Source organism: Macaca fascicularis, chromosome 11 (genome assembly GCF_037993035.2).
Source record: "Macaca fascicularis isolate 582-1 chromosome 11, T2T-MFA8v1.1".
Lineage (NCBI taxonomy): Eukaryota > Metazoa > Chordata > Mammalia > Primates > Cercopithecidae > Macaca > Macaca fascicularis.
In genome coordinates this window covers 22,315,601-22,340,061 of record NC_088385.1, presented here as the reverse complement: position 1 = coordinate 22,340,061, position 24,461 = coordinate 22,315,601, and the positions used below count along the sequence as shown (strand labels likewise).

Below are 24,461 nucleotides of genomic sequence, written 5' to 3'. Positions count from 1 at the left end.
GCCACTGGGAACAGCCAAAAAAAAAACACCTTTTTTGTAATAGGGAAAACTATGCTTCTAGATGGCAATGCCCATTATGTTAGAATTTTACTCACAGAATAATGTCCCAAATTACAGGAAATCTCCAGGTGAATAGCACCCAAAACGATGCATCGTGGAATGAATATGTCCTTCAAAGTATTTAATTAATGTAAAATTAGCTATCTTTATGATAGCTAAAATTTACAAAGTTTCATTGAAAAAAGATATAAAGTCCTTTCTGTAAGAGTGCCTTTTAAAAGCTGGTTTTAAGCATTTCCACCACTTTTTTAATCACTCTCGTGTACATCATTTGGATAGAGGCACTATGGAGTTCAACCACATTCTGTGGAAACTTGGGCGGATTAACTATTTAACCTCTTGCCTCAGTTTTCCAATCTGTAAAGCAGAGACAGTAAAACCTACTTCACAGAGCAGCCGTGAGGATGACGGATATGCAAAGCACCTAGCAAAGTGACTCAGCGCATAGAAGAGAAATGTTGGTCTCTTCTCCTTCCCCCACATACCTTCGTAAGCACAGCACACTAAAAAAAGCTCAAAACATAAAATTACTAGAAATGTGAACACTCTAAGCTATGTCTTAAAAAACAAATAATATTTGAATTGCTCTTTTGGAAAGTTTGGAGAAAGGTTAAGTTAAAAAAAAAAATCAAACAATTTTGGTGTTTCAGACTCATGCAACATATTCTTAGGTCCACAAAAGTCTGTTATTACAAAAAGAATTACTTTGTTAAAGGGCACTTATTTTCAAATTACTAAGTATATTACAATCTAACATACTTAAGATAAATCTGGGATTAAGCATATAAACCTTATTAGCAAAATACTGTTTTTCTGGATTCTACAATTTTTAACTCTTTGTGAGTCCACATACAAAAAACAAGCCAGGAAGTAATGAGATATACTTGGTATCAAAATTCAGCACTTAAAACTAAGTCCTAATTTATCCAAAATTTGGGGAGAGAAAATTACAAATCAAAAAGTAAAACATAAAGGCAAGCATTAAATTACCTGTATATGTTTGGGTCCAAAAGCAAGGCAGTATCTTTGGGTAGCTTTGATAAATGAACTACTTTAGTTTTTAACTGATGTCGTTCACTTTCATTCACCCACACATCAGGCAGACTATGAATTAAAAAACAAGTCAATAATAAAATAACATTAATTTTAGATTTACACTTCATGTGCCTTCACATTCTGGCATTTTCTGCTACTCTGCTCAGTCCACGTTAAGTGAACAAGTTTCCCAGAAGCCAGGGAAGTTCAGCTATCAACCTTAATAGTAGGACGTGGAGTTCCAGATAAGAAATGGCAGTGTTAAATTTTAAACATGAATTCAGGAATAAATTAAACATTTTCAGTGGCAACATCTTATCAAATTAGAAATCTGTCAGAACACACTGGCTAGCTTTTAACTCAATTAGTGAAATTCATACTTGATTTTGACTTGTTGGAAATCTGACAGCAAGTTTCTTTACTAATAGAGAAATAAAAGGGCCCAGTGCAGTGGCTCATTCCTCTAATTCCAGCACTTTGGGAGGCCAAGGGGGGAAGATAACTTAAGCCCAGGAATTCAAGACCACACTGGCCAACATAGTGAAACCCCATCTGTACTAAAAATACAAAAATTAGCTGGGCATGGTGGCACATGTCTGTATTCCCAGCTATTCCAGGGGCCAAGGCACAAGAATCACTTGAACCCAGGAGGCAGAGGTTGCAGTGAGCCGAGACTGCACCACTGCACTGCAGCGTGGGCGGCAGAGCGAGACTGTCTCTTAAAAACAAAACAAAACAAAAAACCTGTAAGATTAAAGTCCATTAAACAAAATAAATAAAACCTCTGTAAGATTAAACTCCATTTAAAAAAAAAATGCATGTGGCCATTAACACTGAATTCAAAGAAATTCAACTCTACAATAAAATTCAAATGAATGTGTTTTGATATTTGGATTAATCCATTTCCAGAACATTAGGAATATACATATTTGTACTTGATTTTTTTGAACAGGGTCTCACTCTGTCCCTCAAGCTTGAGTTGCAGTGGTGCAATCATGGCTCACTGCAGCTTCAACCTCCTAGGCTCAATTGATCTTCCCACCTCAGTCTCCTGAGTATCTGGGACTACAGGTGACACCATCACAACCAGCTAATTTTTTTGTTTTTTGTTTTCCTATAGAGACAAGGATTCACTATGCTGCCCAGGCTGATCTCAAACGCCTGCCTTAAAAGCAATCCTTCTGCCTCAGCCTCACAAAGCACTGGGATTACCAGCATAAACCACTGCGCCCAGCCATTGGCCACATATGTGAATTAGGCATACATAATAAAATCTCTTTCAACGAAATTTATTATATTCTTGATGCTTATAAATTTTGTCCAATATTTCTATAATATACCCTCCTCATTTCCTTTTATAAAAAGAACATTTTAATAAAAAGAAAATTTTAATAAAAAGATAAAAAGAAAATTACATGAAATATCTGAACTAAGGAACATCTAGGTCAGAAGTGCTCTAAATGGGCACAAAAGCTTAAAGAAAAATGTAATCACTGCTAGAAAATTAGTCAATTGCTTTTTCTATAAAATACCATTCACTATGCACTAGAGAACATTTACAAATTTTTTAAATAAAAGATTCAAACAAAGGCACAGCTATGACTGCTTGCATACTGTTTGGAGGTCACTAAAAATGCTAAAAATGATTTAAAATTTCTATAAACTTTTTCATTTTTGAGACAGAGTCTCACTGATGCCCAGGTTGAGACCCTGTCTCAAAAAAACAAACAAACAAACAAACAAAAAAACACCACACAAGATTTAAAAAGCTTAAGATTTTTGTTTTGTTGTTTTTGTTTTTGAGACGGATTCTGGCTCTGTTGCCCAGGCTAGAGTGCAGTGGCATGATCTTGGCTCACTGCAACCTTTGCCTCCCAGGTTCAAGTGATTCTTGTGCCTCAGTCTCCCGAGCAGCTGGGATTATGGGTGCGCACCACCACACTCTACTCAGCTAATTTTTGTATTTTTAGTAGAGACGGGGTTTCACCATGTTGGCCAGGCTGGTCTCAAACTGGCGGCCTCTCCCGGCCTCTCCCAGCCTCCCAACTTTCTGATCCCAAAGTGCTATAATCCCAAAGTGTTGGGATTACAGGCGTTTGAGCCACTGCCTCCAGCAAAAAATAAATAAATAAAACTAAAACTAAAAATAAAAAAGGCTTAAGTTTTGAAGCGTAATATACATAAGCCAGATAGTCTAAGACCTTTCAGATTATCTCTTCAATCCTGACAACCTCAAAACGTTGTACAATGTAATTTCTTTTTATTTGAATTTAACAAATAATTTTTGTGCATAAGATTTTAACAAAACTAAAACATGAACTTATTACTTACGCATAGTATTTCAAATACTTACATGTCTTCAGGCATCCAATGAAGCAAAAGTTTGATCTTCCCAGAATCTTCTTTTCTCTTAGCTATTACCTGATAATGACATGAAAAGAAATCATAAAAACAATGTGTGAAACATCATTTTTCATGTATTGTTAAATACTTTTGGGGCCAGGTGCGGTGGCTCACGCCTGTAATCCCAGCACTTTGGGAGGCCAAGGCAGGTGGATCACAAGGTCAGGAGTTTGAGACCAGCCTGGTCAATATGGTGAAACCCTGTCTCTACTAAAAACACAAAAATTAGCTGGGGTGTGGTGGCGGGCGTCTGTAGTCCCAGCTACTCAGGAGACTGAAGCAGGAGAATCACTTGAACCCAGGAGGTGGAAGCTGTAGTGAGCCAAGATCGCGCCACTGCACTCCAGCCTGGGCGATAGAGCAAGACTCCATCTCAAAAAAAAAAAAAAAAATTTTACCTCTAATCAAGAACTTAAGTGTTCATACCCTGGAAGAGATAGTACCACCACTATATCCTGTCTGCTTTGTAGTTCTTCCCTGCTTTGTAGCACTCAAACCTCTGTCTTTCCCACAAGACTGAAAACTCAATGACATAGGAATATTTCTTACCCCATGAACCTTTGTGTCATACCACCTATAATAGTGTTTATTATAAAATGAATTAATTAAATGTTTGGAAATCTATCCTAAAAAAAAAATAAACCTAGATTCAGTAAAAGCTCTGTGGCCAAGGATGTTTGTGTTACAGTGAACACCTCTGAGCACTACAGGCCCAAAAAGGGGACAGCAAATATTCCAACACTAAGATCTAGGAACTGTAGTCATTAATACCTATTCTCTCCATCCAAGTTGCCATGACCCAAGTTCAGGTCTCCATTCTTCTGGACCTCCTCAGGTCATCAAAGCTACTTTCCACTCAGTACGCAGAAGGCTTTATCCAAAGGACAAATTCGGTAGTATCACTTTCCCGACAAACGCTTCAACAGTTTCCCCTAGCACTTAGGAAAGGGTAACTCTTAGTATGGTGCAGAAAACTCTTCAGAATCTGGCCTCTCTAGGCCTCAGCTATTTCATGGTTTTCTGCCTTGAACTCCTTTAGCATTATATTTAGAACAGTTTCCCAAACTATGGAACATATAATAGAAATATTGTCCTGATCTCTAACTTAAACAACCAACTCTCTGGGGCTTTCTGTGCACCAGCAGCATTAATGTCTTACAAAAGAACAGTTATCATATTCACATATCGTTTTAGAGTGCTGGGCACACAACAGTAAAACAAAACAAATCCCACCCTACTAAAACTACACACTTATTTAAATGAAAATCGGAGCTCACAGCTTTTGGAAGGCTTACTACAGGTCATTTCCTCAGTGGCTCACGCCTGCAATCCCAGTACTTTGGGAGGCCAAGGTGAAAGGATCACCTGAGCCCAGGAGTTCTAGACCAGCCTAGGCAACATAGGGAGATTCTGTCTCAATACAAAAACTTAGCCAGGTATGGCGGTGCTTGCCTGTGGTCCCAGCTACTTGAGAGGCTGAGGTGACAAGACCACCTGCCCAGGAGCTGTGACTGTGCCAATGCACTCCAGGCTGAGCAACAGAGTGAGGCCCGGTCTCAAAAAAAAAAAAAAAAAAAAAAAGAGTCACTTCCTTAAAAAGCAATGTACTGCAGAATTACAGTAAAAATTGAGAACAAAAACGGTAACATGTCTCATCAGGGTATCTCTAATAGCTTTTCAATTGTCTACAAGTTCTGGCTCTGCTTTAAATAAATAAAAGCTGCAAACCATTAGATTACGTACACGTTTAAATGTGATTTATTCAAGAAATGTGACCAGAAACCCCAATTAACGTATCTAGACTCCAAAGTATGACTTTGGCTCTATATAAAACAAATTACTGAACATTCATTTATATATTCAGCAAAAATATTTAAGTTATGTATGCTTCATTTTTTGATTACTCATTTTAACTCAGGCAATTAGACCTAGGCAAATATAAGTCTCGGTTAAGTCGAATAAAATTTATACCAAATTTTTACTCCCACAATCCCAACACTTCCTTGCCTGGCATATGCCGTGTTTGCCCATGTGCATACACAATTACACATCTCCTTTTTAGGACACATGCATTATCACCTTTTCCATGTTGCCCCTCCCCGACAACTCCAATAATGGGTGAAAAGTCTCTAGTCCATGTCTTCAAAATGCTGAGTGCTTACTCTACATTAGCATGTATCACACCATATTGTCATTGCTTTATGTGCCTACCTTCCCTCGCCAAGTGTGGAGTGCAGAATATGGTAGACAATTCAGTTTCTACCCTAGGTACTAACCCAAACATTTCCAATAAATGGAGAATGCAATGCAATATAATGGAATACTATGCAGTCATTTAACATTGGGTTTACACACCACTAATAAAAACAAGTAACAGGTAGGCAGAACACTTGAGGTTAGAAATCTGTGACCAGCCTGGCCAACCATGGTGAAACCCTACCTTCACTAAAAATATAAAAATTAGCCAGGCGTCATGGTGCACGTCAGTAATCCCAGCTACTCGGGAGGCTGAGGCAGGAGAATTGCGTAAACCAGGGCAGTGGAAGCTGCAGTGAGCCGAGATCAAGTCACTGCACTCCAGTCCAAGCAACAAAGTGAGTTAGACTCCGTCTCAAAAAAAAAAAAAGTAGCAATGGTACTGATATTATCAAAGTAAAAGGTTTTTCAACAACCTTGTCTCAATTTCACTTTTATTTTTCAAGATGAAGTCTCACTCTGTCACCCAGGCAGTGCAGTAACACAATCTCGGTTCACTGAAACCTCGGTCTCCTAGGCTTGAGCGTTCTTCCCGCCTCAGCCTTCTGAGTAGCCAGAACCACAGACACGGCCACTAGGTCTGGCTATGTCTTTTTTATTTTTTCTACAGATAGGGTTTCACCATTTTGCCCAGGCTGGTATCAAACTCCTGAGCTCAGGTGATCTGCCCACCTCAGCCTCCCTCTCAAGTGCTGAGATTACAGGTGTGAGTCACAGCACCTAGCCTCAACTTCACTTTTAATCATATATTTTCACAAACACATGTGAACTAAAGGAGCTTAAATAATTAAAGAAGCTCTAAATAATCAAGCCAAAGCCATGTTATTATTAATTAAGGGGATGACAATGCCATTTGTTTTACTATCTAAGTATGTGGCTTAGCTCAGCCAATCAAAAGCATTCATAGTGGATGAAATTTTTTTAAGTCTTTTCATTTCTATTACTCAAAAAAGTTGCATTTTTTAATTTAGCTGACTCTGTGCTTGTGCCTTCAACACTTACACACCAATTTTCTGCTCCTCAATAAGGAAAGCATGCTTGATCCTGTCACGAACACATTTAGCACACATGGAACCACCACAGGCCCTGCTGACATGTTCTTTGTTTTGGACAATCTCATGGAGAACTTTAGCTCTTACAGCACAAACCCCTCAATGTCTGTCTGGGCACATGCCACATGCAGATTTTGGTGCTTTCCCAACGTTCTTAATAAAAAGGTAAACAACTCTATTACCAAGGGTCCGGGACAGCCTTGTTTTGTTAGAGGCTGTATCGTAAAAAACCCTACGACATTATGTCAAATGCTGGAGCATTCTGAGTGCCTGCAGACAACACCCCGGAAGAGAAGAAGAAAGTCTTTGAAATATTTTTAAATGAATAAACAGTAAAGAAAAAATACTAATGAGAGGGAAAAGTCTCTAATTTACGACTTAAGGCAAGTGTTATCTTCTGAAGTTTTTTGTTGTAGCTGGTTTTATTTTAAATGAAAGGTAGGCCAATCAGTCTAGGTTTAAGCTTAAGGAATCTATGCAAGTTAACATCAATCTAAACAGAAAGACCTAAAAAAGTGTAAGAAAAGCAATACTTTCCTTTCATTACCAAATTCTGAAAATTAAGGTAATGCTTAAATAAAATAAAATCAGGCAAAACAATAATGTCGAACACTTAAAATTTCCATATAAACAAAATTAGAACTTACTAGTTTTAATGATCTCAATCTCAATTTTTTTAAATCAAGTTCCAACCACCCAAACAAAATAATGTTATAATGTCATCCTGAAAACATATTAGGACTGAGTGAAAGCAGAGCTTTAAGCAAAAATAAAACACTGTCTCCACTATATAAAAACCTGTGGTCAGGCCAGGTGCAGTGGCTCACACCTATGATCCTAGCACTCTGGGAGGCTGAGGCAGGAGGACTGCTTGAGTCCAGAAGTTTGAGGCCAGTCTGGACCATATGGTGAATCCCTGATTCTATTTTTTATTTTTTTAAATATGTTTTTTTAAAAAACAAAAAAAAAAGTCTGTAGTCAAATAAATACTCTGATTTTACACTTGGCAACAACATTAAAAAGCCCAAACATAGGTCTAGAGCTGTTAAAACAAAATACCTCTACAATGAAATAATACATAAAAACAATGCAAGCCAACCAAGCACAGCAAGCCAACTGATTGATAACTAGGATTTTGCTGACCTCTTCTGGAGAAGGCTCGAAAGAATTAATGAAATAAGGCTAATTAGGCAAACCAAACAGTATAGTACCTCACATCCTTCTTTTACCCAATTGTTTCAAATTGTTTCATTATTTGTATTCTTTTCTATAAAAGTTAATTTGATAACAAAGTAACTTAAATTTGCAGTTAGTACTGAATGTTTTTTACTACTAACAGAATTGATTCTGTTTAACATGTACTGCCTCCATTAAAACCTTCCCAGTTCTAGAACTTCGGAGAATTTGCTCATCTAGCTCCTTTCCTTTCTATTGTGTCCAATGAAGACCTTATCTCATTATGGATGTCTCTTCCTTCTACTTTCGCTCCCCAGGAAAAAAATCATTCTTCGGATTACATTCCACCTTTGTGACTTTTCCTCAGTTAAGGTGCCTCTGCCTCCTCACTGACTTAAGGGTGCACATCGCTCATTCCTAGGTTTTTAAGCTTACAATATATGTAAGTTTCAATGTTCTTAAGTCCTCTCAGATGTTTTCTATAGCTCAAAAACTTTTCATTTTCATGGACTACTTTAACTCTGAGCAAATTTTTTATTTTCTTTCTAGACTTCTAATATTATTACCACTATTTTTGGTTCCTTCATTTTCCTTTTTTTGGAGCCATCTCTATGCCTCCACGGTGAGGCTAAGGATTTCATCAAAAGGAGCTGCTCTAATGAAAGCGTATGCAAGTTAGTGCTTCCCTTTTACATCACTACTCCCTTATCTGCAGAGACACTAGCTCATTACCAGACCACCAGTTTACCAAATCTATTGCCCTTTAAATCATTAAATGTTTGGTAAGCCCCAAACACTTCAATCCTTATGCTTTCTCTTTATTTACACTTATTTCCTAAGTAATCTCATCCAGTCTAATACCTATAAATACCACAAATACACTAAAAATTCCCATATTTTCTATCGTCTTATTCTAAAATCTAATATCTCATCCATCCATAATTCTTGTCCACACTAACTCCAAAAGATAAACAGAATCCAACCCTTATCTCCACTGCAAACATCCCAGTCTAAGCCACTATCATTCTCTCTTGAAATCCTGAAAAGACAAATTCCCCTTTACTCTCACCCTTGACTTTCTAACAATTTGTTCTCAACACAGAAATCAAAGAGAACATGTTAAAGCCTGCATGAGGGAAAGGAACAACAGTAGGTTTTCTAGGGCAGGAGGTGGAGGTAGGAATGTACTACAAAGCTACACCAGAAAACTTCAGAGTGCTGGACTATTCTATTAACTGTGATGGTGCTTGCCTCAGTGAGTACAACTTTCAAAACTCATAGAAATGTATACTTTCAATGGGTACAGTTTATTATATATAAATTATACCTCAATAAAAATTATTGACAGCAAGTTTCTTTACTAAGAGAAAAATAAAAGGGCCAGGCACGGTGGCTCATGCCTGTAATCCTAGCACTTTAGGAGGCCAAGGCGAGTGGATCACTAGAGGTCAGGAGTTCGACACCAGCCTGGCCAACATGGCGAAATCCTGTCTCTACTGAAAATACAAAAATTAGCTGGGCATGGGGACGCTAATTTAGTAGCAGTCCCAGCTACTCAAGAAGCTGCAGCACAAGAGTCGCTGGAACCTGGGAGGCAGAGGTTGCAGTGAGACGGCATTGTATCACTGCACTCCAGCCTGGGCGACACAGCAAGGCTCTGTCTCAAAAAAATATTATATATATTATTTTAAAAACCAGGCCAGGCACGGTGGCTCACTCCAGCACTCTGGGAGGCAAAGCCAGGAGGATCACTTGAGCCCAGGAGTTTGAGACCAGCCTGGGCAACCTAGCAAGACGTCGTCTCTATAAAAAAAAAAAAAAAAAAATCAAAAAATTAGCCGGGCATGGTGGTGTGCTCCTACAGACCAAACTACTTGGGAGACTGAGGAGGGAGGACTGCTTGAGCCCAGGAGTTTGAGGCAACAGTGAGCCATGATCATACCACCACATTCCACTCTGGGAGACAGAGCAAAACTCTGACTCAAAAAAATAAAAACAAACAAAATCAGACCATGCCTATTCAAACCCCTTCAATGGCTTCCCATCTCACACAAAATAAAAGCTAAGGTCTTAGTCCATCAAGGTTCTCCCTAATACCTCTCAAACTTAACTCCTACTCTCTCCTCTTCCCTTGTTCCCTCCAGCTACACTGCCTACTCTGCCTACTCACTGTTGTTCTAATATACCTGACATAGTCCCACTTCAGGAGGTTACACCTCATCTTCCCTCTGGCTAAAGTACTTATCCCCCACTAATAACTGAATGGTTCATGCTCTCATTACAAGTTTTTACAATTTTACTAATTTATCTTGTTTTATGTCTCTTCCATTACAGTAACTGCATGGTATTTTTTTGTTTGGCTGTTTGATTTTAATCTGTTTTGTTCACTGCTATGTCATTAGTACCTGGCTCACAGTAGGTGCTCAATTTTTAATGAGCACCTTAATATTTAAAACACTTAATAAGTGAATGAACTAGCTCTAATGCCACACTCTGGACATGGTGACATCTTACTGACCTCTTAAAAAAAAAAAATCTAACTACAGACCTACCATATCATAAAACTATGTTCCCGAATTTCAAAGGAGGATTTCAACCAGCCTTGCTGAGCAAGGCCCTAACCTTGCTGAATCCCCACAAAATCCCCAGAGCAGCCATAACAACTGTTTCTGGTCTCCAAATCCTGTATTTCCCCCCCTCAACTCTTTCATCCTTGTTTAGATAAATGTATTTCCTATGTTCTTTAAAAGAGAATAAGGATACCTTTCCTCAAATTCATGTCTCTCGTGTCTCCCAATCTCAGAAAGTTTCCTTTCCTTTGCATTTAATTTTCCACTTTCTTGCCTTTCACTCCAAATTTTGTTGTATCACTCTCTCCTTTATATCCTTATCTAATTTCCACAATATACAATTCTACCCTTAAATATTCTAAAACTTGTTGTACTGATACCTAACTATTGCTCCATTTTCTATCTTGCCTTTTTTTTAAAGTTATTTAATAGTGTCCATTTAATTGGTATATTTGCTGTCAATAAATTGACAACACAGGAGGAACGAAAGGGTGAGCTCCTAACCAGGCTCCCATGCAAGGATCAAGCAGGACCTATCTTCCCTGTAGTATCACACATATCAATCTAAATACCACAAGAGTTCTCATCCTAGAATCCAAGAATGGCGTGGGGGTAAAGGTCCATAAACCCTATGTATTAACAATATACAACTGGTTGGGCACAGTGGCTCACGCTTGTAATCCCAGCACTTTGGGAGACCGGGGGGGGGGCGGATCATGAGGTCAGGAGATCGAGACCATCCTGGCTAACACAGTGAAATCCTGTCTCTACTAAAAAAAATACAAAAAAATTTAGCTGGGCATGGTGGCGGGCACCTGTATTCCCAGCTACTTGGGAGACTGAGGCAGGAGAACGGCGTGAACCCGGGAGGCGGAGCTTGCAGTGAGCCGAGATCACACCACTGCACTCCAGCTTGGGTGACAGAGCGAGACTCCGTCTCAAACAAACAAACAAACAAAAAACAATACACAACTATACTAGATCACACTAGGAAAGGTAATACAACCTTTTTAGTCCCTAGTTTCATTATCTGAAAAATTCAAGTTAGGGGACAACACTGGTTATGTGGTAACTAAAAACATAAATTAATTTACAAGATACGTTTAATAATCTACATTATGTCAAGCATGCCTCCATTTAAATTTAGTCCATAAACAAATTAGCCTGGGCAACATGGTGAGACCCTGCCTCTACCAAAAATAAAAAAAATTAGCCAGGTGTGGTAGCTCATGCCTGTGGTCCCAGCTACTCAGAAGACTGAGGTGAGAGGCTCTCTTGAACACAGGAGATTGAGGCTACAGTGAGCCATATTTGTGCCACTGCACTCCAGCCTGGGTGACAGAGTAAGACCCTGTCTTGGAAAGGGGAAGAAAGACAAAGGATATTAGCAGGGCATGGTGGCTCACACCTGTAATCTTGACATTTTGGGAGGCTAGGACAGGAGGACCGCTTGAGGCAAAGAGTTCAGGACCAGCCTGGGCAACACAGCAAGATCCTGTCTCTATAAAAATAAATGGTTTAAAAAAAAAACCAAACCCAAGGATGTCCCCTCTCACCATTCCTATTCAACATAGTACTGGAAGTCCTAGCCAGAGCAATCAATCAGGTAAGATCAATAAAAGGCATCCAAATAGGAAAAGAGAAAATCAAATTTACTTTCTTCACTGACAATATGATTCTACACCTAGAAAAACCTGAAGATTTCTCCAAAAAGCTCATAAACCTGATAACTTTGGCAAAGTCTCAGGATACAAAAAAAAAAAAAAAAAAATCACCGTACAAAAATCAGTAGCATTTCTACACACCAATAACACTCAAGCTGACAACCAAATCAAGAATGCAATCCCATTTACCATAACACACACACACACACACACACACACACACACACACACACACCAAGGAATACATCTAATCAAGGAGGTAATCTCTACAAGGAGAACTACAAAAGGCTGCTAAAAGAAATTATAGGTGACACAAAATAGAAAAACATTCCATGCTCACAGACTGGAAGAATCAGTATCATTAAAATGGTGACAACGCCCAAAGGAATTTACAGATTCAATGCTATTCCTATCAAGCTACCAATATTTTTTAATGGAATTAGAAAAAAGTATCCTAAAATTCACATGGAATGAAAAGGAGCCCAAAGAGCCAAGGCAATTCTAAGCAAAAAGAACAAAGCCAGAGACGCCACTTTACCAGCCTTCAAACTACACTATAAGGCTACAGTAACCAAAATAGTGCAATAGTGGTACAAAAACAGACAAACAGCCAGGCGTGGTGGCTCGTGCTTGTTAATCCCAGCACTTTGGGAGGCCGAAGTGGGCAGATCACCTGAGGTTGGGAGTTCGAGACCACCCTGACCAACATGGAGAAACCCTGTCTCTACTAAAAATACAAAAGTAGCCAGGCGTGGTGGTACACGCCTGTAATTCCAGCTACTCAGGAGGCTGAGGCACAAGAATCGCTTGAATTCAGGAGGCAGAGGTTGCAGTGAGCCAAGATCATGCCATTGCACTCCAGCCTGGGTAACAAGAGCAAAAGTACGTCTCAAAAAAAAAAAAAAAAAAAAAAAAGAATAGACAAACAGACCAATGGAATAGGATAGAAGCCCCCGAAATAAAACTGCACACCTACAACCAACTGATCTTCAAAAAAGTTGACACAAATAAACAGCGAGGAAAGGACTCCCTAATTCAATAAATGGCACTGGAGAAATTGGCTAACCATATGCCAGAGAATGAAAGTGGACCTCTACCTGAGCTCTCACCATATAAAAAATTAACTCAGGCAGATCATTTGAGGTCAGGAGTTCAATACCAGCCTTGCCAACATGGCAAAACCCCATCTCTAATAAAAATACAAAAAGAAGCTGGGCATGATGGCATACACCTGTAATCTGGCTACTCGGGAGGCTGACGGAGGGGGATCGCTTGAACCCAGGGGGTGGAGGTTGCAGTGAGCCTAGGTCATGCCACTGTACTCCAACCTGCACAACAGAGCAAGACTCTGTCTCAAAAGAAAAACAAGTAGGTAGAAATAACAGGAAAGCTATATATAATTGGGAAGTAAGCAAGGACATCTCCAACTGCCTTGAATAGTGAAATCCAAGGATGCTCTAAAAGGTTTTTATATAAAATAACATGGTGTTGCATATGATCTATGCAAAATCTCCCATATAATTAAGTCAATACTATATAAATAGTTGTTACATTGTACTTCTTAATTTGTATGATTTTTACTGTGGTTCTTGTCCCCGCAAATATTATCAATCCGTGGTTGGTTGGAACCATGGTCGCAGAACCTATGGATACGGAGGGATGACTGCATGTAGAAGAAAACACAAAAATGCAAAAAAAAAAAAAAAAAAAAAAAAAAAAGAAAAGAAAACTCTTTATTATAGGAGATGAAGGAAACAGATTCAAACCAAACAAGATATTGATATCAACAAGAACCTTTTGTATTTCAATTCTCATGCATTTTTCAATTGAAATATAAAAAATAAAAGTAACCCAAATTTAGTGTATTTACAATTTTTTTTTTCAGACAGGGTCTCACTTTGTAGCCCAGGCTGCAGTACAGTGCCACGATCACAGCTCACTGCACTCTTGACCTCCCGGGCTCAGCCAATCCTCCCACCTCAGTCTCCCGGGTAGCTGGGACTACAGGTGCACACCACTAGGCCTGGCTAATTTTCTGCATGTTTTTGTAGAGACAGGGATTTGCCAATACCCAGGCTGGTACTGAATTCCTAGGTTCAAGCAATCTGCCTGCCTTAGCCTCCCAAAGTACTCGGATTATAGGTGTGAGCCACCAAGCCTGGTTGTATTTGTTTGTTTGTTTTGAGACGGAGTTTCGCTCTTGCTGCCCAGGCCGATTGTGAGTGCAGTGGCGCGATTTCGGCTCACCGCGGCCTCCGCCTCCTGGGCTCAAGCAATTCTCCTGCCTCAGCCTTCCGAGTAACTGGGATTACAGGTGCCCACCACACCTGGGTAATTTTTTGTATTTTTTAATAGAGACAAGGTTTTGCCATGTTGGCCAGGCTGGTCTCGAACTCCTGGCCTCAGGTGATCCGCCTGCCTAGGCCTCCCAAAATGCTGGGATTACAGGTGTGAGTCACCATGCCCAGTCTGTATTTTGTCAGCCAAAATTAAACACATACTTTTCAGAGATTCAAATCACCAAAAGTATGATCTACAATGTACATTTATTAACTTAATTACACCAAACTACACCAATTTAAAAATGACTGAAAAACAAAATGAAAAGAGGCATGGAAGAAAGAACAACTCTCTATTACAACTCCTAAAAAAACAAAAAATAAACTGCATTTATTCTTCTTCAAATTTGGTACTTTTCTTCTTCTATATTGACAACATAAGTCATTCAATAACTATATTGAGCGCCTATCATGTGCCAGGCAAACTTCTAGGCACTTGGGCTAGATCAGTGGAACAAAAGAGACTAAAATCCCTTCCCTCATGAAGCTCTGATAGCAAATATAATCTTATTTTCTCTTTAACATAAACTTTGGATGGGTGCATGGTGTAAGGGGTGGCTCCATGCAGTACACAGAAATGTGAATGAAACTTTTTAGAGGTAAAAAGAGTCTCATGTTCTAATTTTGCAAATGAGGAAATCAGGTGAGAAAAGACACCTGGTTTACCTAATGTCAGAGTCCAGTAATGCCTAGTAGCACTATATGATGTGTCACCCCATTATTCCTAAGTAGCTCAAACTAAAGGCTAACATATTCGGTTTAATCACAAATATGTAAAATTGTAGGAAATGTGTGCTTTATAACCAATAATACAATACTTTAAATACTGATAAAACAAAAGGTTTTGTGATTTTTGTTAAATCTTATTTTCTTAGATTTTGAGAGATTTAGAAATGACTGTGGAAATATAATTTGCAAAGCTTTATATTTCATTTGAAAAAATAAAAGAATACTTACAGTACTATGAAAAACAACACTGTGTCCCTTCCCTAAACTTTCTATATGAGCTGAGAGGTTAAAGCATATGGCTCGATGTCTTATCGCATCCAGTGTTTGTGCATCGAAGAAATCATGTGGCCGTGCTAAAAGTCAACATAAAAAAAAGTAAAGAATATTTAGAAAAACATAACAGTAATAATAAAGACTGACACAATTAACAAATATGTACCTATCAATAGTATTTAAATGCAAGATATTATTTGCTGACAAAACATGGACTCTAGATAAGAAGACTAATACGCAAAAGCATTATTTCAACTAATGAGTGAATGTGGGTTAATTCTGACCCTTGGTGAGTTAAGTTCTAACCTTAAACCTCATGATTCACATCTCAGCTACTTCATTTTTCATAAAACTTTATCTTTAGTAGATAAAGATAAACATCTCCCCAACATCTCTCCTCAGCATAAGGTCTGTATTTTCAGCAATCTAAGGAACATCATCTACGTATCAGGATCTCAAACTCACCACTGCCAAACATACAAAATAAATTTCATGAACATTCTGTATTACCACGTAATTTCAAGTTGTACAAATCTGACAAGACAATAATATTATTTTGAGGTTTTTTTTTTTTTTTAAGACAGAGTCTCATTCCTTCACCCAGACTGAAGTGCAGTGGCGCCATCTCAGCTCACTACAACCTCTGCCTCCCAGGTTCAAGCAATTCTCATGCCTCAACCTCCTGAGTAGCTGGGACTACAGGCGCACACCACCAAGCCCGGCTGATTTTTGTATTTTTAGTAGAGCTGGGTTTTCACCATGTTGGCCAGGCTGGTCTTGAACTCCTGGCCTCATGTCATCTGCCTACCTTGGCCTCCAAAAGTGCTGGGTATACAGGCATGAGCCACTGCACTCAGCCTATTTTGAGGTTTTTGACAAGTATTTTCTTGATTATGAACAACTATTCGAACAATGATCTAATAAAATTACAAACAAAATTTTCAGACACCAATCAGTCCACCAAAGCTGCCAATCAACTCCACCAGTTATCAGCTGTGTGACTGCAGGCAAACTACTTAACCTGCATTACACTGTGCATTATTTGTAAAATGTAAATTATCGTTAACAATTTTCAATTGTAATTAAATAAAACAAATGCATATAAAAATGCCTTATAAATCATAAGGCCATTTATATTAATAAGTTTATATCACTGGTGTTTTTCTTTTTCTTTTAGACATAGTCTCATTCTGCTGCCCAAGGTGCTAGAGACCAGTGGTGTGATCATGGCTCACTGCAGTCTCTAACTTCTGGGCTCAAGTGATCCTCCTGTCTTAGCCTCTTGAGTAGCTAGGACTACAGGCATGTTCCACCATGGAATTTTTTTTAAAGAATAAATTGTTTCACAAATATACAGTAGGCAATATTTTAGTGTAATCAAAAAAATTATACACTGAAGATTTAATTTGGTAAGAACATTTTTCAAATTTCAACTTTCATCCCACTAATTATTATTATACATTGTTCTATTCTTATTCCTAATAAGAAAGTTGCTCAAAATAAATACGTTGATTATTTTACATTTGTGGAGCCTACTAATACATGTAATTTTTCAAGATCTGTAATTGAAAATTCAATTTTACTAATAAAAGGGTTGGCTTGATTCCCTGGTACAGCATATTGTGAATTACATATATGCTGATTTCCCACACTATGGCTATTCAAAGAGTTCTCAAAACATCTACACAAATTCACCACAGCTTTGATGGGGGAATATTTTCACCAGCTGGCACATTAAATAGAACATACCTAAACAAACAGCTCTTTTCTCTGGATATTTCCTCAAGAGAAAACAAAACACCAACTAGTAATAAATGAGCAGAACCCAGCGGTCGCGGCAGCTCACGCCTGTAACCCAGCACCTTGGGAGGCTGACGCGGGCGGATCACAAGGTCAGGAGATGGAGACCATCCTGGCTAACACGGTGAAACCCCATCTCTACTAAAAATACAAAAAATTAGCCGGGCGTGGTGGCGGGCGCCTGTAGTCCCAGCTACTCGGAGGCTGAGGCAGGAGAATGGCGTGAACTCGGAGGCTGAGGCAGGAGAATGGCGTGAACCCGGGAGGCAGAGCTCGCAGCGAGCTGAGATCGCGCCACTGCACTCCAGCCTGCGCAAAAGTGTGAGACTCCATCTCAAAAAGAAAAAAAGAAAGAAAAAAATGAGCAGAACCCAAAAGACTAAGAATGCAGTGACAATGGGAAATCAGAAAGAAAAAAGTACTTGACATTCGCAGGGCTGGGCAGGAGAGAGTTCTGAGAAATACATCACTTTCCTGTTAGATCAGTGGCTACTCGAAAAAAAAATGTGTACTTTCTCCAAGGTCTCCAAATACATGCTTTTTCCTAAGAAGAATAAACACTTGGGGAAAATAATAACTCATCACTCTAAATCACTCAAATTGACCACTCCTCACTCAAATTTAAACACTGAAGCCATCACTTAAATTCACAATAATGAAAGGAGCCCTCAATCTTCAGCCTGTGCATTCAGACTTTAACCACACTATCTGCACTGTATATATCAAGAATACCAAACTAGAACAGCAGTCTCCAAAGTAGGTGTGTGTCATGATCCATCAGAGTAACTAAAGAATATAACACCTTTGTTAATTTCTTCATCTCATTCTTTTTCAATATTCCTTCTTGGCAATTTTGCATAACGCGCATTAGTAGTATTACCCGTATACAATGTATAAATTACATATGTTAAGACTGTGTGCTCAGTATTTTTTTAACTAATAAGATATATAATTTAAAACCTTTGATGCTGTACACAGTGGCTCATGCCTGTAATCTCAGCATTTTGGGAGGCCAAGGCAGGCAGATCACTTGATGCCAGGAGTTTGAGACTTGGTGGCCAACATGGTAAAACCCCATCTCTACTAAAAATACAAAAATTAGCTGGGCATGGTAGTGTGTGCCTGTAGTCCCAGCTACTGAGGAGGCTGACACACGAGAACTGATTGCACCTGGGAGGCACTGGTTGCAGTGAACCAAGATTGTACCACTGCACTCCAGCCTGGGCAATAAAGTGAGACCCTGTCTCAAAAAAACAACAACAAAAACGAAACAAAAAGGTTGAAAGATCACAAACTGACAACCTAACATTACAGGTTGCTGTGAGTCAAGATCACACCGCTGCACTCCAGCCTGGGCAGTAAGTGTGAGACTCTGCCTCAAAGAAAAACTTTGGAAACGACAAAAATAGAAACTCTTATTTTCCCGTGGTTCAAAATTACATATATTGTATGATTTATCTTCTCCCTAGGTGCAATGATGATGACGTGGTTATGTAAAAAATATCTTTATGCTTAGGAGATGCATCTTAAGAATTTTGGGTCCATGACCAAAAAAGTATATAGGTAGGAAGATAAAACAAATGTACCATATTGGTAAATCTCTAAGTGAAGAGAAATACAAGTATTTATTATACTATTCTTTCCATTTTAAAGTATATTTTGAAAAGCATTAAAAATACTTTTTAAAGATGTTTTAAAATAATGAAAAAATACATAAAAATTAAATATATATATATGTGTGTGTGTGTGTGTGTGTGTGTGTGTGTGTATATATATATATTTAAATTTTATCAGGCCAGGTGCAGTGACTCACACCTGTAATCCCAGCACTTTGGAAGGCTGAGACGGGTGGACCATGTGAGCTCAAGAGCTCTGGTCAACAAGACAAAACCCCATTTCTACCAAAAATGAAATACAAAAATTAGTTGGGTGTGGTGGTGTGTGCCTGTAGCCCAAGCTACCTGGGAGGCTGAGGTGGGAGGATCACCTGAGCCCAGGAGGTCGAGGCTGCAGTGAGTCATGACTACACCACTGCATTCCAGCCTGGGTGACAGAGTGAGACTCTGTCTAAAGGAAAAAAAAAAAAAAAAAAAGGTTAAAAAAAATTTTTTATCAAACAGAAAATTACATTTGCTACAGTGCTGCTATTTATAAGGTATATTTTTCACAGTTACATAAAAACTATCTTCTTGAATTACATGAGGAAGATACTAGGTAAAGTTAACTGCTACAGATATGTATACTTTTAAAGAAAGAGTGAACTGCAGCAGCTACAACCATGCTAATTCAAATCACAGCACTGTCTTAACAATGGCTCCCCACAGTGAAAAGGCCTTGGATCCTTTTTAAAGTTCATAAAGTAATATATCCAGGACTAACCCCATTCTCCTCAATAAAACAGACGACAAAAAGGTATTTTCATCCACCACCTCTCTCTGCCAACTCTCCCTATGCAGCCCGCCTTACAAGCTAAGTTAGTATGAGGAAAAACATCACCGTCAAAAGAAACATATACTTAAGCCGGCACTAGTACTTTGTTTCTAAGCAAGAACTGGGTATTTAACTGAATCTGTCTTCTCTTTACAAGACAAAGCATAGCAAATTGCATAGATATTGCCAAGTATATAATGTGAAAAGTCAGAAAATTTAAATGATTACTGTGTATACACTGAGACTAAAATAATAATGAGGTTAGGTGAAACTGGTGGAGAAGTTATCTGGTTTTTGAGTACCATAATATATATTTAGCAATTTTCTGTGTGCAACTGCAAGATACTCGATATTAACACAAGTAAAATTACAATGTTAAATTTCTGTTTTTATAAAGGAGGTCAAAATGAAAATGGTACCATAAATAGCCAACATTGATTAAAAATAAACATGATTACTTAAACAAAAAAGAAACTTAAGGCCAGGTGTGGTGGCTCATGCCTGTAATCCTAGCACTTTGGGAAGCTGAAGTGGGAAGATCACTTGAGCCCAGGAGTTCAAGACCAGCCTGGAGAACACAGAGAGATCCCCATCCCTTCAAATAAAAAAAACTAGCCAGGTATGGTGTCTCAGGCCTGTAGTCCCAGCTACTTGGAGGCTGAGGTGGGAGAAGTGCTTGAGCCCAGGAGTCTGAAGCTGCAGTAAGCCATGATCTTACTACTGCACTCCAGCCTGGGCAAGAGTAAGATCCTGTATCCAAAAAAAAAAAAAAGCAAGAATGAAACTAAGAGTTTTAAGAAAGTTTGCTTTTCTCAGTTAATGAGGTAGAAAAAAAAAAAAAACAGTTTTCTGGTCTGTTCATTTGTCCACTATAATTCTATAGTAACAAAAAGATTTTCAGTATTTTACACACTAATTTCATAGTCAGGAATTAGTGTCTGGAGTCTTGTCTATACTAATCAATCCCCAGAGAACGGGTAAAGTACAATCTATTTTTTCTTTCTAATTCACCCTTGGAGTGGACTTCCTTTCAATGACAGCTTCATTCACTCATTCACCCATTGGTAGTTCTTCATTGAGGATATATAGTTAAAATTAACCAGCTGGTCGAGCACAGTGGCTCACACCTGTAATCCCAGCACTTTGGGAGGCCAAAGCGGGTGGATCACAAGGTCAGGGATTCAAGACCAGCCTGGCCAACATGGTGAAACCCCGCCTCTACTAAAAATACAATAATTAGCCGGGCGTGGTGGCGGGTGCCTGTAATCCCAGCTGCTCTGAAGGCTGAGACAGAGAACTCCTTGAACCCGGGAGGCAGAGGCTGCAGAGAGCCCAGATCACACCACTGCACTCCAGCATGGGCGACAGTGCGAGACTCCATCCAAAAAAAAGCCACAAACTAACCAGCTGACGCAAAGAAGCAGTGACCAGCTACACTCCGAGGTTTCAAAGTCTGTTCCTGCTCCCAGCATTTACAAGCCTTAACATCTAATTATTTTCTATCCTAAACATCAAGGACACATTTTGGCAAATAAGCACATAAACATTGTACATATATGTTACAACAGACTAGGTACTATGACACACATTACATTCAAATTGTTTTGCTATGGGCTGGGTGCGGTGGCTCACGCCTGTAATCCCAGCATTTTGGGAGGCCGAGACAGGTAATCACCTGAGATCAGGTGTTTGAGACCAGGCTGTCCAACATAGTGAAACCCTGTCTCACACCACTGCACTCTAGCCTGATGACAGAATGAGACTCCATCTCAGGAAAAAAATAAAAAAAAATACTGCTTTGTTATCCACACACATTGCTTTGTTGCGGTTTTTGTGTTGTTGGTTTTTTGAGACAGGGTCTCACTCTGTCTCCCAGGTTCAAGTGTGGTGGCGTGATCACGGCTCACTGCAGCCTCTACCTCGTAGCTCAGGTACACACACTACTTTGGAGTAGATAGGTTACTTAACTTTTACTTGATATTTACTTTTAACATGTTCAAATTTTCTAAAATATTTCTAGAAATACCAATGTTATCATATTTTAAATGTTATTTTAGAAGAGAATCAGAGAAGCCCCCAAATCTAATTCTATACAGTTTATATTTGAAGGCCACATATACTCCGTTAGCTACTATAAACATGTGCCACTGAATTCTCCCTCACACTGACAGATGGGCATCCTACCTGTTTATTACTTTTAATAGAAGAGGAGTTGAAGTTCCAAGTGGATTTGCACAAAAGCCCAAGATATCTTTTAAAACCATCAAATACATCAGATTTTCTTAGTGTAACACTTACGTAATGAGCGTCGTCTTTTGTTCTTTAATTTCCTCCTTTTGTTCATTCCAGCTTTAGAAGGAGATTCTTCTTTGGCCTTTGGCTGGCTCGAAACTTTTGAGGAGTTCTGCTGACTGAAGTGTGTGGGTACATGACGAGCTAGCCCTCCCTGAGAAGCAAAGCTGGCATTGCAGCCACCAACAACACACTAAAAGAATATAAAACAGAAATAATGTCAGGCATACTGTGTAGGGCACGAGAAAAATCTAAATGAGTATCTAGTATTTTCAGAAGTAAATAAGTAGTACAATAGAACTAATTCCAGAAAGGAAGCAAAACGGACTAGTAGTCTTTTCACTTTATGAAGTTGCCAAGTAAGATGACATACATTAGACAAAGCTTGAAAATGCAACAAGTTTCACGACCTCCCAGTTTACTGCTATTTCCACTATATGCAATACAAAAATAGTGGGATCTTCTTCCCAGAAAAATCTGGTTTTGAATTAATCATTTTTATAGCAGGAGCACTAAGCTGTTTTTGCAACAAAGAATTAGATATCCTGACAATGACTGTATTCCTGAATTTTATTTTTATTTTTTTGAGATGGAGTCTTGCTGTTGCCCAGGCTGGGGTGCAGTGGTGCGATCTCCGCTCACTGCAACCTCTGCCTCCTGGGTTCAAGTGATTCTTGTGCCTCAGCCTCCTGTGTAGCTAGGATTACAGGTGTGTGCTACCATGCCTGACTAATTTTTGTATTTTCAGTAGAGATATGGTTTCGCCACGTTGGCCAGGCTGGTCTCAAACTCCCGGTCTCATGTGATCTGTCTGCCTCGGCCTCCCAAAGTGCTGGGATTACAGGTGTGAGCCACCATGCCAAGCTGGATTCCTGGATTTCTGAAGTATTTTTCTTATGATACGTGTTACTTCAAAACCTTCAGTCGACTTCCTAGCGTTATACACTATTAAAACAGGTGACAGAAAAGTTCAATATTGACTTTTTAATGTATTTTTTCTTTTTTTTTGAGACAGGGTCTCAGTCTGTCACCCAGGCTGAAGTGCAGTGGCATGATCTTGGCTCATTGCAGCCTCGACCTCCCAGGCTCAAGCAATCCTCCCACCTCAGCCTTCCAGGTTGCGGTACTATTGGCACATGCCACCACGCTCAACTACTATTTTGTTGTTGTTGCATTTTTTGTAAAGAGGGGGTTTCACTATGTTGGGTAAGCTGGTCCTGAACTCCTGGGCTCAAACCATCCACTTGCCTCGGCCTCCCACAGAGCTAGGAGGTGTGCTCCACCACACCTGCCTTGTCTTTGTAAATTACTTTCTTACAAATTTCTTAAGCTTCAGATGAAAACCCATATGGACTACATTTAATATTTTTAAAATAAATAAAATTAATTTGTTAAACAATTAGATCCAGCCTTTCTCTTAGAAAAGACATGCTCAGTGTTGGTCATATGCAGCGCTCTACAATATCCTTCAAATACTGCCTCTTTAGCCTTCTGTACTTGCAATATTAAGAAATCAAAAGGTTAACTACCCGAGTCACCTGACAGATGTGCTATTTTGCCAAAGAATGCAAAATGTTCAGGTAGCACCAGAATTAATATATACAAATTAACCACGGTGTAAGTGTGTGATTTCTAATTATATCTTGGGGGAAAAAAATTTGCAGGTCTTCTAACAAATGAATCCTGGTAATTAAAACAAAACAAAACAGAAACGTCCACAGATGGATGGATGACGACTTTTCTATTAGTCATTTAACCAATTTACTTAGTTTCTGACTTACCAAACTCTAAGCATATAAATTTGTCATGTTAAAAAACAAATATATTCATCATGTTATCCCCAGGCGGTTTATCTTGTAAGAGTTCATGTAGATAACAGCATTAAAAAAATCGGATGCCTCAGGCTCTTTCCTTTAATTGAGGTACCTCTACCAATTGTAAGCTGCTAAAATCACAACACAGCCCTTTATTTGTAAAAATTGTAACTTTCCTCATAAAGTCTCTCTAAATCTGCCCCAAATGGACAAGGGCTAATTCTCCCTTGAGGCTGCCCTCACACTTAACTGCATATCTATATGCTTATCCCAACTCACACTTTCCATTTTGAACACAGAGATGTATATTTATGAATATTTATATTTCCAGAAGCATCTTGCAAATCATAGATATTACTAAGTATATTAGCAGAACTAAACAGCTGTATGTTTACTGATGCTGATAAAAAAAAAAATCACACATTCTTCTTAAATGGTATCCATTAATAATTACTCTCTTTATTTTGACATACAAAATATATTCTGCGGGCTCCTTATGGCCCTCAGCATCTCTATGAAAAATGTTTACTTACTCTATGGTGCATACTAAGTTAAAAAAGAGGTAGAA

The 24,461-nt window shown here is 38.8% G+C and overlaps 1 protein-coding gene and 1 pseudogene across 12 annotated transcripts in view; both read right to left on the bottom strand.

Annotated features, from left to right (window-relative positions):
- AEBP2 (AE binding protein 2) overlaps positions 1-24,461 on the bottom strand; it is a 133,743-nt gene that overhangs the window by 52,947 nt on the left and 56,335 nt on the right. For 5 of the 12 annotated variants that reach the window (XM_074006348.1, XM_065523844.2, XM_065523845.2 and 2 more), the window contains 4 exons: positions 22,086-22,272; positions 15,513-15,637; positions 3,449-3,516; positions 1,051-1,164 (listed from right to left, as the gene is read on the bottom strand). In XM_074006348.1, the coding sequence (XP_073862449.1) occupies positions 1,051-1,164; positions 3,449-3,516; positions 15,513-15,637; positions 22,086-22,272 (494 nt within the window). Of the gene's footprint in view, positions 1-1,050; positions 1,165-3,448; positions 3,517-15,512; positions 15,638-22,085; positions 22,273-24,461 lie in introns of those variants that run through there. The other 7 variants (XR_012420061.1, XM_065523846.2, XM_005570300.5 and 4 more) reach the window with 4 other exon arrangements.
- On the bottom strand, positions 6,587-7,208 carry LOC141408033 (large ribosomal subunit protein eL34-like; annotated as a pseudogene).